The following is an 18,129-nucleotide window of genomic DNA, read 5'->3' as shown; positions in this document are numbered from 1 at the left end:
AAAAAAAAAAAACTGTGTCATTTGTTTTTTCCTCCTCCCTAAATTTTTTAAAAAGCCATGGCTCTTCAAAATGTTAAAAAAAAAAAAAAAAAAAACAGACACTAAAATGGGTTGGTCGTTAGGGCCCAAGATTGACAAGACATTAGGGGGTTACTATACTACCTAAGGGTGCCTCCACACGGCGTTTGCATTTTTGGGCGGGCAAAAAACGCAGCGTGTCTTAAGTGCGTCGCTGTTTTTTTTTTTACCCAAATCGAACAAAATGATGGCTTCATATGGACACAAGTGTTTAAAACGGCAAAAAATTGTGGCATGTTCTATCGCAGCATCACGACAGAGAACACATTGCAGATGTAAATGAAAACATTGAAAGACAAATCTGCTTCTTTACTCGCTCTCGCATAGAGCAAAAAAAATGCAGCATTTTAGCGTCTGTGTGGAGGCACTCTTAGGTTTCATGTCCAGGGCAGGTCGGATTCTGCATGCAGGAGCCCGCAGCGGAATCCCACCCTGCCCTCGGCAAGAGGACATTACTTAACCGTCAAGATCCTCTGCGTGGCTGTGCGGGTCTTCCATCTTCTCCACTGCGAATGAAAAAGGGAGCGCCGCCACACATATGCAGGGTCTTATTTTAAAATCTCCTGCTTCCTGAGGGATCCGCGGCCCTTCTGCTGTGTCAGCTGTGGGCGGGCCATGGATCGGACGGCTTCCGTTGACTTCAATAGAAGCCGTCCTTGAAGAACCCGCAGCAAGATGTAGCATGCTGCGATTTGTTTTCCAGACCAAAAAGGTCAGCAAATCAAATCTGCATCCTTAAATTCAGCTGCAGGTGCCCATGATTATCTATGGGTGGCTTGAACTGTGGATCATCCACAATTCGACTCCGCCCGTGGACATTGGGCCTTAGTAGCATATTATAGGTTCACTAAAATACATCTGCAGATAAATATGCAGCCTTTTTAAAATAAAATACTAAAATGTACGTGGTGGCAGCATCATTTCTACACAGGCTAGTACAGAGGCAGTGAAGTATTAGAGTGGCGGATTGTGTGCAATGATTTGTGAATATGGTAGACTCATAACTTAGCTCTCACTACCAGAGAACCCCGTTGCTTTTCATTAATTTGTAGAATTAGCTGCACAAGGTCCAACCCACCAGATCAGCAGACTTTACAACATTTGAGTGGATGCAGATAACCATAGAAAATTGGGCAGGTTGCAGAGTTATTTACCTTGATCTCCGGTGCGGAGCTGAACTGAGGCGGCCCGTTTAGTAGTGGCTGGCTGGGTTTAGGGTCACTGAAGCTGGGTGTCGGCGAACTAGGAGGATTTACATTTAAGGGTAATAGTAAGCTGGGCCCAGTGCTGATACTATTGCTGCTGGCTGGTTGGGATACACTGTTCGTTTCTTTCCTATAACAAGAAAATAAAAACACAAGGGACAGTCAGTGAAAGTATTGAAGGTGTTATTGAAGACTATACTCCCTCCCACCTCCAAGAAAGAAAAGGGGGAAAACACACACACACACACACAGTCATAATGTCACATTTAACACGCTTGTATTACAAATCGCTTATCTAAAACTCGCCTTAAGGGCTCTTAGGTGCTGTCTGCCCGCTGTGTAGCTGCGTGCATAGCTCGCTGCTATACTATACTACTCTAAAGAGCGTGTGAACGGGCTAATTCAAGCTACTTGAAGTAGCCCGTTCACACAATCCGAGGTGCAGGCTGCATTCTTTCCAGCTCCCATAGGAGTGTACGGAAAGCATGCAGCAAAGATGGGACAGGTCCTATCTTTGCGTGCACCACAGAGCTAGAGGCGCTTTCTGTGCGCTCCCATCCAGTGCGGGGACAGCGCCTGTGTGACAGAGCCCCAAGTGTGGATTATCTGCAGATGAATACGGCCAGTATGAACATACCCTTACAGGCAACAGCAAAGAATGCATGCAATTGCCCATAGATAGCAAGCATTACAACATACAGATACAATGATTCTGCACTAACTAGAAAGCCTATGTTACAGTTTCTGCCTTTTTGTGGTACTCACGCAGTGCTGGTTGGTGGGTTGTGAATCACAGACTGGCTTGATTGTGATTGACTGCTGTTACTAAGTGCAGTATCCGCTGAATTTTCTGCTACGACAGAGCTATAACCTGGAGAAGAAGAATCAGACAAACAGGATACATTGTAAGTGGCAAGATTCCATCCTCTTCCACTTGTTACACATGTAGGTTACATTCTCCCTCCTGCAGTTAGGACAGCCAAGTACTGAGCCATGAACACTGACAGTTTAAGAGACACCTCTGCTCATTAAGCTGACCATTTCAACCTGTGCTTGAAGGGTGTGTCCTCTAATCATATATGCCCAATTAGTCGAAAACTGCTTCAGCATGCAGACACTGCAGCTTTTAAATAAGGCTGGGTTCACACGGGGCGGATTTGCCGCGGAAATTCCGTGCGGAATTTCGCCGCGGCAAATCCGCATGCAGCCGCTAAGCCTGGGATTAGCCAGCCATGTGGACGAGATTTCTCAGAAATCTCGTCCACACGGGACGGCAAATACGCTGTGGCTAAGCCGGCAGAAGCCGCCGCTGTTGCGTGGATTTGCCGACCGCAGCATGTTCATTTAATTTTTTTTCCCGCTGCGGCCGCGCTCTCCTCTATGGGAGCGCCCGGCGCAGCGGAAGAGCAAGCGGCCGGGCAGCTTCAAAACCGCCACGGGTTTTGAAACAGCGGTTCTCCCGGCGGAAATCTCGCGGTTTTTGCTGCGGCCAAACCGGGGGATTTCTGTCAGGAATCCGCCCCACGTGAACCCAGCCTAAGGGCTTATTTAGACGACCGTATGTCGGCTCGGTTTTCACGCCGAGCCGATATGCGGTGTCCTGGTCTGCAGTGGGGGGGGAGGGGGGGATAGAAGAGTGCACAAATACGTCTGTGTGAATTCAGCCCATGTGCACGTTTCCCACGGGATGCGAATGCTGCGGATTTCGACTCGATATAAGCTACGTATTTGCAGCCATTTTGAGAAGGTACAACGCTCCTCCTCACCTCCAAAGTCTTCATGCCGTCAGCGCATCCCAGTGGCCTGTGAGCACTGTTGATCAGGTAATAGCACTTCCACATCACCTGACCAGCAATGTGGCGCTCACTACAGGCCGCCAAGCGTTTTTTACTTTTTGCAGCGTATTTTGGTGCGGATTTTGCTGCGTCCATAGAGGTCTATGGACAAAAAAGCGCTGCGGAAAAGACAGTAGAATGGACATGCTGAATCTTTGAAAACCGCGCTGCAGTTGCATTTCCGCACTGCGGCTGTGTGAAAAAAATCTGCCCTGTGAGAACAGCTTTTTACCAAAACTCATTTGTGCTGCATTGCACTGCAAACGCAGCAGTTTTGCCGCAGTGTGGATATGCAACAGCAAACCGCGGCAAATCCGCCCTGTGTGAACCCAGCCTTAGGGCTGTTTTAGACAACCGTATATTGGCCAGGTATTCACGCCGACCGTTATACGGCGTCTCTGTCTGCAGGGGAAGGAGGTTGGAAGAGCTGGGAGCAGTGCTCTGAGCTCCCGCCCCCTCTCTGCCCCTCTGCACTATTTTCAATGGGGGAGGCTGGACGGGGCGGAGCTAATTTCCAGAAACTTGGCCCCATCCCGCCTCCTCATTGCAAATCGTGCAGAGGGGCGGAGAGGGGCTGGAGAGGAGGCAGAGAGGGGGCAGGAGCTCAGAGCACTGCTCCCGGCTCTTCCAGCCTCCTCCCCCTGCAGACAGAGATGCTGTATATTGGCCGGCGTGAATACCTGGCCAATATACGGTCGTCTGAAACAGCCCTTACATGCACGAGAAACATTGCTTTTAGTAGCGTTCATTTTGTGCATCTTTTTGGTTAGTGGCTTTCTATCTATCTGAAACATAAAATGTTCAAAACGCACTGAAAAGTGAGGAAAAGCGCTAAAATTTAAAAAAAAAAAAAGAAAAAAAATGCAGCGCATGTACTAGTTTATTTTTGACTTATGGAGGCCGGCTGCCCACACCCGGATTTAAATTGCGGAATCCAGAGCAGGCGTCTGCCTCTGGGTTCCGCTGCAAATATCTTCCATAGCATGGAAGAGCGTTTTTTCCTACACGAGCGGAAAACAAAAACCAAAATGCAGCATTTTTGAGTGGATTCCACGCAGATGGCTTCCATTGAAGTCAATGGAAGCTGTCCGAACCGCAGCCCTTCCTCAATGGACATTGCAGAAAGGTCGCCTAGCGAAAAATCTGTACAGTGCATGTCTGACGGCAAGTCGTCTGGACCATACGCAACACAGAAAAGGACAGGTACGCGGGATCACCGGCTGGGCACAGGGTCGAATTCCACATTTGGACCCATTCGTGTGCAGCCGACTGGAGAGTTCACATCACAAAATTGTTGCAGAATTTTGGCTGCAGAATGTGCACTGAAATTCCACAATAAAGTACAGTACAATGCAAGCGAATTTATTTTTATTTTTTCCTTTTGGCACAAAGGAAATCCAAAGAAGAATGTGGCATACGGTAAGCATGATTTAAAATTCATTATAAACTCAAAGCAAATATCAGGCTGCACTTTGCAGAGTTTATTCAGATTGTGCGGTCAGACCATTTTTTGTATGACTAAACCTCAGCAAAAATTCTGTGGTTTGGTTTGATTTGGCAGAAGTTTGATGGTGGTCATGACAAAACCAAAAAAACACAAGCCATATGAGTGCTGCCTCAAAATACCTCAAAAGGGGTCATCTGGGGACATTTTCTCCAAAAAGTTAGCTCAGTCTTCAATATCATAGGAGATATTTTCCTTCCCCATTCTGAAGATGCCAGATTCCCACTTCCAGGTGCAGCGAGCCAGTGAGGTAGTCACTTACAGCAGGACCATGTGATTGCTGCAGCAGTCACATAACCTGGTGTTAGGATGCCATTAATCTGCACCTAGGAGAGCAGGGACTGGGTGCCAACAAGATGAGCAATGGGGAAGGCAGGTGCATTTATTTATTAAGTTGGGGCTGTACATGGAACTGGATTTTGAAAAAGGTAAAAAAAATAAGGGATAGATGGATAGATAGATAAAGATAGATAAAGATAGATAAAGATAGATCCTGGAAAACCCCTCTAGGCTGCCTGTCCATGGACGAAATGTCATAGCAGCAATAAATGACACGCTTTCCATAGGATAATCATGGAAAGCGCAGCCAGACGCCCACGAGAATTATAGCGATTCCACGCTAGCGTGATTAAAATCGCGGTGAGCCCATCAATTAGATAGGCTCATTGCGGAGTCCTGACAGTGCTCCACCCACCTCCCCCGTGGACAGGCGACCTTAATGGTATGTCAACACATGGTGTATCGTCCTCAGCGGATTTTGATACACATTCAGGACAAATCCGCTGCAGGTGGTGATGCAAATTTACAGCAGTCACCCTACTGATATTGAAGGGAGTGAATTCCAGAGGAAACTAAGAGAAACGCTGCAGATTTAAAGTCTGTTGCATGTTAATTCCACCCAGTTTCTTGCTAAAATCTCATCCACATGGCTTTCACTGTAAACGCTGCAGATTTTATGTTGCATGTGAACATACCTTGAAGGCGTAAAAAGGTATGTTTCATGTAGTCTAGGAAAGGAGTCATATTGGAAAGCTTATGCCAAGGGACTAGATCATGTATGCAAATTCATTTTGCAGCTGTATGCAGCACAGTTTAGGTATAGGTACCGGTACATGTCTGGGATGGGGACAAGCTGAACTTTTCCACCAGGCCCCTAAGCCTTTAGCTATGCTCCTGATCCACAGCACTTCCACTACGTGTGAACATACCCTAAGGCCGCTCTATCACATGGCGTTGGTAAAACGCTGCGTTTCAAACTGTTTTAAGCTGCGTTTTACCGCAATTCTAATTGGCATTTTCCACAGCGATGATGGCTTGCGTTAAAAAAATGTACAAAGATAGAGCAGACAGTGCTTGAAAATCTTGACGTTAACAACGCCACATTCAAGCGCAGGTCTGCGAGGATCCATTGAAATCAATGGGAGAGTCGTACTGCGATTAGCACACTAATCGCAGTAAAAAGTGCCTGTATGAGAGCTTTCCATGTGAATTGCGCCTCAAAATCCACAGCAAAATCGGCATCTTTTTCTGTGGATCCATGCGTGAATTTAGCACAGTTGATGGGCAAAATTCAGTGTGTGGAATCCCAATGTGGAAACCAGTGTTTCCATGTGAAGAAGCGGCATGTCACTTAAGGTCATGTCCAGAGGGAAAATCCTGCAGCATTAATCAGAGCAGCGAAGTGGATCAGATGTAAATAAATCTTTTCCGCATGCTATGGGGGCAAAAGAAAAAAAATCCATAAGGAAACACATTCAGTGCGGATTTTAAATCTGCAGCATGTGTATTTATGTTGTGGATTTTATTCTTTGCAATGCAAAGGTTGAAGTCTGCTGCAAATCTGCAGCATTTCTAAAACAAAAAACAGAGCATTTGGTGCATTTTTTGCTGCTCAAGATTTTCCAGTGTTGACTTGCTAGTCATATGAGTAGCCACATTGCCTTTTCTACACGCAACTTTGTACTTTTAGTGCAGATTCCACACCAGAGGTACAAGGATATAATGAATGTAAATCAAGTTTTACAAAATTGCATTAAAAGGTTGGTAATGAAAAAACTGCATGGACTTGAATGCAAGCTGCAAATCCTGGGAGACAAAACATGAATAGCAAATATTTCTAAAACCAAAACCATACAAATGTATTTATGCTGGTGCCGCTATCCAATAATACATGCTGACATATCACATATTTAATGCCAGGGTGGCAAATCTACACTGAAAATAAACAGAATGAGCTCGACTTACTTGTTGCTCCATTTTGTTTGCTTGTATTTTGCTGGGCACTGGGAGGCCTCGGCTGTGATGTATTTGTACTAGATGGAGGAGGAGCCACTGCCTGTGCATAAGGCGTAGGTGTACCAGACGTGTGTCCACTCGATGGGTTGTTTTTGCTGTTGATGCTGCTGTTACTGCTCGTACTGCTGCTGTTTGATACCGCTCCATTACTGTTTGTACCCGGCCCATTTCCGAGAGATGACGTGCTGGAACTGCTTCCTATTTGGTAACTTGGCGTCACTGCAGGGGACTGCGGATGATGGTTGTTATGGATACTTTTAGAACCGTTCTTTGCTGGTGACTAAAAAAGGAAAAACCCTGCTACACTTTAAGGAAACATACATATACTCTGCAATGCTAGGAGTAGGACAAAATTCCCTGCATGAACTGAAATGCAGTTCTGCAAAAGAAAAAAAACCACAAAGAATATAGACCTAGTGGCACAATACACCTTACAGTGGAGGAAAGGATCCTGGGAGTAACTTTTACAATTAGTTTAAAGCGATCCTCCAGTCATGGACAAACAAAGATGGTCACATCGCTTCTTTGACTACTTGATGCACACTGTGTATTAATATGCATCGGTAGTCTAAGACACTGCATGCTGCTTTGACTGGCCAGTGCTGCTCATAGGACTAATGCCTATGGACTGTTATCGCTGCAGAATTCGCAGCAAGGTCAGTCCATAGACATGCTGTGGTAAACGGTTCTCCCATGTCCATGAGAAGAAATAAACTGTGATTTTCCGCTCATGGGAGAACCGCAGCATGTTCTATTCTGTGCAGAAAATCGCGCGGATGGCTTCCATTGTAGTCAATGGAAGCCGTCCGTCCTGCGATACTTCCACTGTGAGCTATGCAGAAGTACCGTGAGAATCCTCCCCACAGCCCAGCGCGCTGGCTTGCCGGGCGAGACACTCGTGGCAGATCTGGAGAGGTGAGCATAGGGTCTCTTGGGGGAAGGGGGGGGGGGGGTCCGATTCCACTGTGATATTTTTCGCAGGTGGAATACGACCTGGCCGTGGGCATGAGGCCATATGGGCAGCACTGGGAAAATAATATATCGTGTAATGTCCTAGACTTATGATGCATACTAAAGCAAATGCAGTATCAGGTAGTCAGAGAAGCGATGCAGCCATCTTTTGTCCAGGACTGGATATTCATTCTAAGCAGCAAAACTATACACAGGCTCCACAGATATGAAAATCATTTCAGCTAAGGTCTGCCAGCAAACATGGCACTAACAATTTTGGCTATATATCCTTCAAGTGTTGAAAGTGTGTTTATACACAACTTATACTCTATACTATTTATTTCTATTGTAGCCTTTGTATGAGTCATATAGAAATATTAAATAGGCATTCCCACTTTAGACATTTCTAGTGCATTCACAGGATAAATATCTTATAGGTGCCACTTTCAAAAGGTGGGAGCTGCATCTATGTGAAGAATGAGGGCCCTCCGACCTTCAGTGAAATAGCTGCCACATCCAGGTGGAGAATGGAGAGATGGCTAACTGTTCAGTTTTTTCCAAAACTACCACAAAAGTCACTCTTCGTTCTCCACCAGGAAGCAATGTCTGGAGACAACCTTACCATTCGGGTCAGGGAACCACCATTCTCCGTAGGGGTGCGTGCTTCAGGAGGTGGCAACTGCATCTGACAGCCATATTCTGTAGATAGGACATAAGTGTCCCAGGTGGAAATACCCCTCTACAATAAGATTGACACATAAATGGAGGTTGCTTTTTTTGTACATTGAAACTTAAAGATTTCTGTGCTTATCTCTGTAGTATAAAAAATATGGAACCATTTCTTTAGCTACATTTTATATAAAAAAGAAAAAAAACCAAAACACACAACTTGCATGGCGTGTGCAAATACACAACTAGAAATGTTAGTGATATGAGGGCACCAGTTCTCAGACGAAATGTTCTGCTGAAAATTGAGCCATCTTTACTCTGATACTTTTAGCTAAACTACCGGTATATGAAAAGTAAAAAGAGGCAACCAGGTAGATTGCCATAAATGCTGTCCTATGGAAATACATGCTACGTAAGGCAAGCTGCAGCACACTTAAAATTGCTTAAAAATATTATTTGTCTCACTACATACTTTGGGGATGTTTATTGGAGTGGTCCATGCCTTTTTGACATTGTGTAAAAAAAAGTCAGTAATTTTACATAATGTGTAGGGGAAAGGAAAAAAAGAAAAACTGTTGGGAATTCCTGACTGAAACTACTCGAGAAAACATACCTTCAGAAAAAAAAAGCTTATTCCTAAACGCTTAGTGTCCCAGTATTGTGCCAAATAGTGAAAGAAATTCGTATAAAAAGGATGGCGTTAAAGTCCAGCTCACACATTGCAGTTTTGGTGCAGTTTTTCTGCACAATATTCTAGACAAAGGCGTACAGGAAGGAAAACTATAATGCAATGCTTTATGAGTCTTGCATGCACACTAGGTTGGCCCTTAGCTATAGGTCATTTTCCGAAAGTCAAACTTTTGCTGCTCCCACCCCCTAATTCTTTTCCAATCAACAAAAAAAAAACAAAAAAACAAGCTGTACAAAACTTCAGCTCAAATCGGATAACTGCTAGGCGACCCTCAAACGCCTTGAAGTTGGAACATAGTAATACGTATTACGCAATGATTAATTCTGTTCAAATGCAGTATACTCTTCCCTATCTCGACCATTTTCTTTTTTTCTTCTTAGGCCCAATGTTCACAGCAGATTTTATATATAAAATACGCGCGTCTCCCGTGCGGAAGATCCACTGATCTAGAAGCCCATAGGGATGCATTAATGAATGCGGATGCGATTTTTTTTTTCCTGGCGTGCGGACTGCACGTGCGGAAAGAAATTTCAGCATGCTTCATTTTTCTGCGGATCCCGCAGCGATGGCTTCCATTGAAGTCAATGGAAGCCGTCATATCCACGGCACAGCCACAGCGGTCATTGTGGATGTGCTACGGATCCACGGGAGAGCAGGATATTAAAAAAAAGTGAGGATGGCGCATGCGCGTGTCGCGCATATTCCGCTGGACAGGAGACAGAAGGCTACATTTTTAGAAAGTTAAAAAATAAGGGCCACCCTAATGCACACTTGTGTATTTTTGCCAGAAGTGTAAGCCAGAACCAGCAGTGGGTCCAGCAAATGCATAAATCTTTCCGTTGTATTTCCATAAATTTTATGTTCCACTCCAGGTTTTGGCATCCAAATACTGATATAAAGTATACAAGTGTAAATTAGGTCTTAACCAAAATGCAAAGAATAAACTGGACCCAAGACATTATATGGACATGAAATGACCAGTAATGTGACTATCCAATTCACCTGACTGACTTCACTGTCCGTAGACCTGCCTCTGATTTTCTTGTCATCTTCAGAGTTTTCCTACAAAATTCAAACAATTAGAAGAATTAAGTAATAGAGCTACAAAATGTGTAATTCTAGGCTTGTTCAGACGAGCGTGGTTTTAGCGCAGTGTAGGCATGTGAAAAGATCGCGGCTATACTAAACTAAAGATCGCGTGAATGGGCGATGTCCAGCTATTAAGTCTCAAGCTTAATTAGCTGTAAAAGTCGCCCGTTCACATGATCGGGAGCTGCATGATGTGTTATCCCATAGGAGTCTATGGAGACTCCCACACATCACACACCAAAGATAGGTCAGGTTCTATCTTATCACAGACTACGGACCTTAGATGACAGCATTACAGTCGCATGTCCCATCTTTGTTAGGTGCAAGTATTTTGCGCATCTAAAATTCCTTTATGTGAACGCTTTTATAGGAAACCATTGTTTCAAATAGATGCAATCTTTTTACGTGCCTCTAATGTGCTAAAACTGCGCTCGTGTGAAAGAGGCCTCAGGATGTGATCTGCATTTAATGGTTAAAAGTGAACAGATAAAGAAACTTACTGTGGTGCAATTAGCAGGACTTGGTGGAATAGGAGAGCTTGATGTTGTGGACGTGGGAGTGCTGCTAGACTGGTTGAAGATTTCATCCTCCATGTGACTGTGGCTTGGTGGGGAAGTAGCTGCCAGCGCCTGTGCTGGAAGAGGATAAAAGCAGGCCACATAACAATATCAAACAGATGAATCAAGAAAATAAAAATAAGTACTGTGAGTAAACCCTAGATGTCTACTGGACTCAGACCTGCCTGGAAACGCCAGCCTCCATGCACATAATCTATATATATAAAATTGAATGTATGCGTGTCTGTCTGCGTGTCTGTCTGTCCTTTATGCGCTACTACACCATTCATCTGATCGCCATGAAACTTTGGGAAGTTGTTGAGTACACTCCTGGGAACATTATAGGCATAGTACATTTATGCTATGATAAATGGCGCGCGTGCGAGCGTCGTCAACAGTTACGCGCCCCCCCCCCCACGTAGATCGTTCGATTTCCATCATTGCCACTAATTTTCTCACTTCCCAATGTCATAGAAACTTGAAATTTGGCACGAGCATTGATTATGTCATAAATAGGAAAAGTTAATGGGTCCCAACTCGATTATTCAATTTTAAGCGCAAAAGAATTAGCGTCCAAATTTTACATACGGAATCTAATTCTCTCACTTCCCGATGTAATTTGGCACGAGCATTGATTATATCATAAATAGGAAAAGCTAATGGGTCCCAACTCCATTATTCAATTCTAAGCGCCAAAGAATTAGCGTCCAAATTTTACGTACGGAATCTAATTCTCTCACTTCCTGATGTCATCTATATATATAAAAATGAATGTCTGTCTGTCCTTTATGCGCTACTACACCATTCATCCAATCGCCATGAAACTTTGGGAAGTTGTTGAGTACACTCCTGGGAAGATTATAGGCATAGTACAACTATCCTACGATAGGTGGCGCGCGTGCGAGCGTCGTCGACAGTTATGCCTCCCAGACAAATATCATTTGATTTCCATCTCAAGCACAAAAACAAAAGGCATTACGAGCAACGGGAAGAGTGTTCAACCAGAAAATGATGCATCCGCCGAACGTTTCGCAAGACAATTGCTGCATATTGAGAATGCTGAGGTAAAATAAAAGCTGCGCTGTGATTGGTTGCCATTTCTTATACTGCTGAGGCAACATGAAAGCTGTGCTGTGATTGGTTGCTATATATTATACCACTGAGGTAAAATGAATGCTGCGCTGTGATTGGTTGCTATTTTTTATATTGCTGAGGCAGAATAAAAGTTGCGCTGTGATTGGTTGTTATTTCTCTTACTGCTGAGGTAACATGAAAGCTGCACTGTGATTGGGTGTTATATATTATAAAGCTGAGGTAACATGTAAGCTGCGCTGCGATTGGTTGTTATACATTATACCACTGAGGTAACATAAAAACCCTGCGCTGTGATTGGTTGTTATCTAGATATATAAAAACGAATGTATGTATGCCTGTCTTTCTTCGCAGCAACGCGCGACGGGTAAGCTAGTCTATATATATAAAATTGAATGTATGCGTGTCTGTCTGCGTGTCTGTTTGTCCTTTATGCGCTACTACACCATTCATCCGATCGCCATGAAACTTTGGGAAGTTGTTGAGTACACTCCTGGGAAGATTATAGGCATAGTACATTTATGCTACGATAAAGGGCACGCATGCGTGCGTCGTCGACAGTTACGACCCCCCCACGTAGATCGTTCGAGCCAGGAGCAGGAACTGAGCTCCCGCCCCCTCTGCCTCCTCTCCGCCCCTCTGCACTATTTGCAATGGGGAGAGGCGGAAAGGGGGCAGGGCTAATTCTCAGAACTTAGCCCCACCCCATCCCACCTCCTTTCATTGCAAATAGTGCAGAGGGGCGGAGAGGAGGCAGGAGCTCAGTTCCTGCTCCTGGCTCTTCCACCCCCCCCCCCCCCCCCCTGCAGATGAGGACGACGTATATTGGCTCAGCGTGAAAACCGAGCCAACTTGCTGACTTGTGTCCACACAGCTGTGGCAACTCTACAATTCAAGTTAGTTTAGTACCCAATTAGATACCAAATTAGTCTTTGACGTTTTCTATAAAAGACTTGTGAAACCGGCATGGGGAACCGCAGTTGTACAGCATTTTTCGATGTGCATTTTAACTGCTGGAAAAACGCAGTGTGAATTCTGCATGGGTTTTACATGGCTTGCCAAGGTGATTTTCAGACAACTGTTTTTTTTTCTCTTTACAAGTGAAAAACGTAAAACAAAAAAAAAAAATCGATGTGCCTTATCTGTAAAAGTCACGGGGCTGAAAACCACTTTGACACAAGGTGGATTCTGCAGTGTATCCAGTGCTAAGATGGACAAGCTGCAGACCTAAATTCCAAACCACGTGTCAGTTTCCGCATGGATTTTGTGCAGATTTTTTCGCAGTGTGTGAATGAGATGTTGAAAATCTCATCCGCTTTCCTGCTATTGTAAATGCCACAGATTTTCCCTGTGAAGAGTCCACACAGAAAATCTGAAGCAAATCCACCCCATGTGAACATGGCCTAAGGATGCGGCACACCCAATTATGTTTAGTCTTTTACTGCTTAGTTTTGCTCTTGCATAATAAATGGGAAAAAGGTTTTTTTTTAATACTTTAGCTTTAAAGTCCACTAGTCGTACTTGAACTTGCAATCTCTTATACAATTCACTGCAATACTTCTACATTGCCTCCGACATACTAACACGGTAGACTTGTGGGCCTTCACTCAAACCCTGGCTACAATGATAACTCTTTGAAAGCCCCCATGGGTGGCAATGGATGAAGCCCCCCCAACTGGTTTAACCCCTTGAGTGGCACGCCCGGAAAAGTTCCGTGACGAGCTCCACTGCTCATAGCAACATAGCCCGGAAGATTTCCGGGCTATGTATCACTATGGGAGCTGCAGAGCACAATGCCACAAGCTGTGGCAGTGTGCTCTGCCAGCACAATCCCACAGAGAACAAAGCAAGGGCTTTGAAAAACCAGCAGAAGACATTGCCGACATGTCGGCAACCTCCTGCTTTGTTTACAGGTTGCCATAGAGACCATCGGCTTGTCAGAAGCAAGCCGATGGTCTCTGTGGCAGGGAGAGCTAGTGCTTGGCTGTCAGAGGACAGCTAGGTACTAGCTCTTACAGCAGAGATCAGAGAAAACCTCCGATCTCTGCTGTGTTAACCCTTTACATGCTGCAGTCTATGTGACTGCAGCATGTAAAGGGCTGTCACCATCGGACCCCTGGAATGTGATCAGGGGTCCTGATGGGTCCCTGTGGAAGTCCCCTAAAGGGACAAAAAAAAATAAAAAATTTTAAAAAAAATGTAAAAAAAAAAAAGTTAAAAAATTATTAAAAAAATAAAAAAAAACACTTGTCTCCCTTTACTTTGTAAAAAATCAAAAATACAATCACACATGGTATCCATGTGCGTCGTAATGACCCAGAGAAGGAAGTTAATACATTATTTAACCCCTTAATGACATGGCCCCTTTTTTTCTTTTTTCCCCATTTCTTTTTTTCCTCCCCCCTGTTTAAAAAATCACAACTTGTCCCGCAAAAAACAAGCCCTTATATGGCCATGTCAATGGAAAAATGAAAAAGTTATGGCTCTTGAGACGCAACTGCAAAACTAGTTGAAATTCAATGATTAGACCATTTTAAAAAACCTGCCCTGGTGGGCACGACAGGGTGGTAGGAAACCTGCCACTCAAGGGGTTAATGCAGAGGATGCTATTGAATGAGGTTTCACCGTTCACTGTGCGGGGTAAATAATGCGTTACTTTGACAGATCAGACTTTTACGGACGCAGTGATAGAAAATCTGTACTTTATTATTTAGATTTTATTATAAATATGGCAATGTAAAAAAAAAAAAAAACTTAACTTTTTAGTCCCCATAGGAAATGAGAACCTGCTATGCTTTATACCGCGATCTGACAGGCAATTTATCAAGCCATGCCACAGGCATGGGCTTGATAGGCAATTTGCAATGACAGCCCTGGGGCCTTTCAGAAGGCCCACGGCTGCCATGGCAACCTGCTATTTTATTGCAGGAGGCAGTGCGGGACCCGCGAACATCGGTCGGTGCATTTAAATGCCACTTTCAGAATTGACGACGGCATTTAAAGGTTTAACGGCTCCAATGAGCGGCGCTGCTTATCGTAGCTGTTGCAGGAGGGTGTCGGCTGTAAGAAACAGCGAGGAACAGCGATGTATAGTGCTGGATCGCCCCACGATACCCCTTCACACATACCCCGTATCTGCAGGAAAGTAACTGTACGTGCTATAGCATTAAGGGGTTAACACGCTAACGCAACAGGACTTAAGTTTATGTCTTGGCAGGGTGGTACTTAACGCAACAAGATGTAAACGTATGTCCTGTGGGTGGCGCGGGCTCAGAAGTGAACCCGCACCATCCTGCAGATAGCAACAGCAGGCATAGATAAGCAATCCCCTCTGTTAACCTTCTACATGCCACAATCAATGTATATGTAATAATAATCTTTATTTGTATAGCGCCAACTTATTCTGCAGGACTTTTGGAGCATGAGGAGCTCAAAGGGTTTACATAAGGAGCGCACCCTCTCTGTAACGTCATCGTATCGGGGCCTGCCATGTCCTATGATCGCTATTCTGAGCAATAAGGCATTGCAGTACGGAAGTACTGCAATGCATTATTATAGCAATCATAGCTATTATGGTTCAAGTCCTCTACAGAGACATAAAAAAAAATGTAAAAAATAAATAAAAGTAGTGTACTTTTCCTTATATATAAAAAAAAAATAAGAGATTTAAAAAATTCCACATATTTGGTATCATAACCGTAATGACCTGTACAATAAATTGAACCCACTATTTATACTGCAAATAAAGAAAATGAAGGCAAAATGCTTATTTTATTCATTTTGCCTCCCAAACAATGCAGTAAATGTGATCAAAAGATTTAAGTACCGCAAAACGGTACCAAAAAAAGCTGCAGCTTATCACTCAAAAATCAAGCCCTCAGAGAGCTCCGTCAAGGAAAATAAAAAAATTCCCAAAAGAAAAGGTTTTTTTTTAACGTTTTTTTTTGTAACAGTAACGGGAAAAAAAAAAAAACAATGGCAGACTGTCTTTTCTCTGCTCTTCAAAAAAAAAAAAGTTTTACAATACATTATATGTACCTTAAAAATTGTACCAATAAAAACGACAGTTTATGACACAAAAAACAAGCCCTTATATATCCATGTCGATGGGGGAAAAAAAAATACCTAACACACAAAAGATGTAATTCTGCACCTAAAATCTACGGAAAAGAACGCCAGAAGTTCATCCCATGTGAAAGCACCCCTAATGTGCGATATGTTGATTTGTCATTTGTGCTGCCATTATTTTAGATATATAAAACAAACAGTATGAATTAGGCATGAGGACAAATCGCCACGTTATCTTGTGAAGCCACTTACGAATGTCTTCTAAATCAAGGTCATCATACAAAAACTCGTTCTCTTCAAAGTCTGGGTCTTGTGAAGAGTCCACATAGTATTCTACATCGTCTTTAATCTTCCTGATTGCATCTACGTTGATCGAATCATTGTCCAACATCCGCAGTATGGTTTCCAGCATTCGTATGTGGTACCGATGCTTCTCTATGTGCTTCTTCAGTCCCTCGATCCGGTCCTGCTTCTGCTAATATTAGACACGAAGCGTGCGGCAGAAAGAAAAGAACGCACACAACAAACGTAAATACCCTTCCTCTAGTGTTCATGTCATCTCAAAAGCCATTCATGATACAAGTTCCAAAAGACATCAAAAAGAACGAACAATTTGCTGCTGTCCACATGGGAAGACAAGAAAAGGAGGATTTGTGTACTTAACGAAAAATCTCTTTTGTATTCTTCATTGGGGAACACAGAAACCATGTATAGACTGCTGCCACTAGGAGGCAGGACAGCGGGGGGGAGGAGTTCTAGCTATCCTCAGGCCTACAGACACTGAGCTAATCTGTTTGTATTTTAGCAGTAGAAGGAGGAAGTAATAGAAGCAGGATAACCAGAAAAATATGAGAAACACTGCCAAGAGGCAACATAACCCAGAACAATGGGTGGGTACTGTGTCCCGCAATGACGACTACGAGAAAGATTTTACAGCAAGTACAAAAATCCACTTTTCTTAAGTCATTTCATTGGGGGGACACAAACCATGGGGAGTCCTAAAACTGTCCCTGGGGTGGAAAGAAGACAAAAAGGATGTCTGAACCACCACTGTTAAATGCACTTGGTGATTCAAGCCCGCATCTACTAATGCAAAAATGTACACCCTGTGTAATGTGGAGAGGTTGAGATGAACAAACCAGATAGTATTTCTGAGCCCCCAAGAGGCCAGAGTGATGACCACTACCTGGGTCATCCACCACCATCCAGGAAGGGGGATCCCATTCCTTCATGCAGAATGCCTTGTAAAAAACAGCTGATCAGCAGGATATGGTTGCTTGTAAAGCCAGCACCCACCTATACCATCCCTTTAGGACAATGATGGGCCAGCGCCCGAAGGCAAAGAGGTGACAAAAGTGATAGTCCACCTGAAATCCAAGTTGCGGGAGTGACACTCCATAGGATGAGAGTAATAATAGACAGAGGGGGCAACACATCTGATGTGGAAGTGAAAGGTGGAGGAGGCCTGTGTAAGAAATAAAAGGCACCAGGCACACACCCAAATATCTTGAGAAGGAAACACAGAGGAAAAAAAAAAGGAGAGAGAGCCGTCACACACTAACTCACAGGATGGTGAGAAACCAGGAAGGCTGGAGAGCAACCTAAGAAACAGGTCCAGGTCCAGAAGGGATCAATGGAGGCCTGCAAAGAGGAACCAAGGATGCAACCCTTTGGACAAGGGATTAGACATGTGACCTAGAAAATGGGCAGGATGAGGACCAGACCCTTCAGCAAGCTCCAGGCTACAGAAGGAGAGACCATGGGGCAGTTCTGCTGGGGTCCTCACCCCAGACATAGATCTTCCAGTCACAGAAGAAACTGCATATGTGGTGAAGACGCTATATTCTCCACCTATACTGTAGTCTGGCTCACCTAGACCAAATAACTTCTAGCTCTCTATAAAGTTAAAAAAAAAGAAAAAAAAAAAACACAGGAGAACCTTAAAGGAACAAATCTGGACGAGTTAGGTGGTGCCAGGGATCGACTACAACAAGAGTCACAGCATCTATGAGCATGTCAGTCAATCCTGGGACATTGTAACAAGATATTGTCATGCTTTGATCTTCCTGAGCATCCACTCCTGAGATTAACAGAG

General features: G+C 44.0%; 1 protein-coding gene across 7 annotated transcripts in view; it reads right to left on the bottom strand.

The window, feature by feature from the left end:
- CNOT3 (CCR4-NOT transcription complex subunit 3) overlaps window positions 1-18,129 on the bottom strand; it is a 57,204-nt gene that overhangs the window by 7,215 nt on the left and 31,860 nt on the right. For 4 of the 7 annotated variants that reach the window (XM_066607775.1, XM_066607777.1, XM_066607774.1 and 1 more), the window contains 7 exons: window positions 16,287-16,509; window positions 10,818-10,951; window positions 10,231-10,290; window positions 8,491-8,607; window positions 6,867-7,197; window positions 2,049-2,154; window positions 1,233-1,413 (listed from right to left, as the gene is read on the bottom strand). In XM_066607775.1, the coding sequence (XP_066463872.1) occupies window positions 1,233-1,413; window positions 2,049-2,154; window positions 6,867-7,197; window positions 8,491-8,607; window positions 10,231-10,290; window positions 10,818-10,951; window positions 16,287-16,509 (1,152 nt within the window). The remainder of the gene's footprint in view (window positions 1-1,232; window positions 1,414-2,048; window positions 2,155-6,866; window positions 7,198-8,490; window positions 8,608-10,230; window positions 10,291-10,817; window positions 10,952-16,286; window positions 16,510-18,129) is intronic. The other 3 variants (XM_066607778.1, XM_066607779.1, XM_066607780.1) reach the window with 3 other exon arrangements.

Source organism: Eleutherodactylus coqui, chromosome 6 (genome assembly GCF_035609145.1).
Source record: "Eleutherodactylus coqui strain aEleCoq1 chromosome 6, aEleCoq1.hap1, whole genome shotgun sequence".
Classification (NCBI taxonomy): Eukaryota; Metazoa; Chordata; class Amphibia; order Anura; family Eleutherodactylidae; genus Eleutherodactylus; species Eleutherodactylus coqui.
Note: the sequence above shows the minus strand (reverse complement) of the source record. Positions and strands in the feature narration are given on the sequence as shown.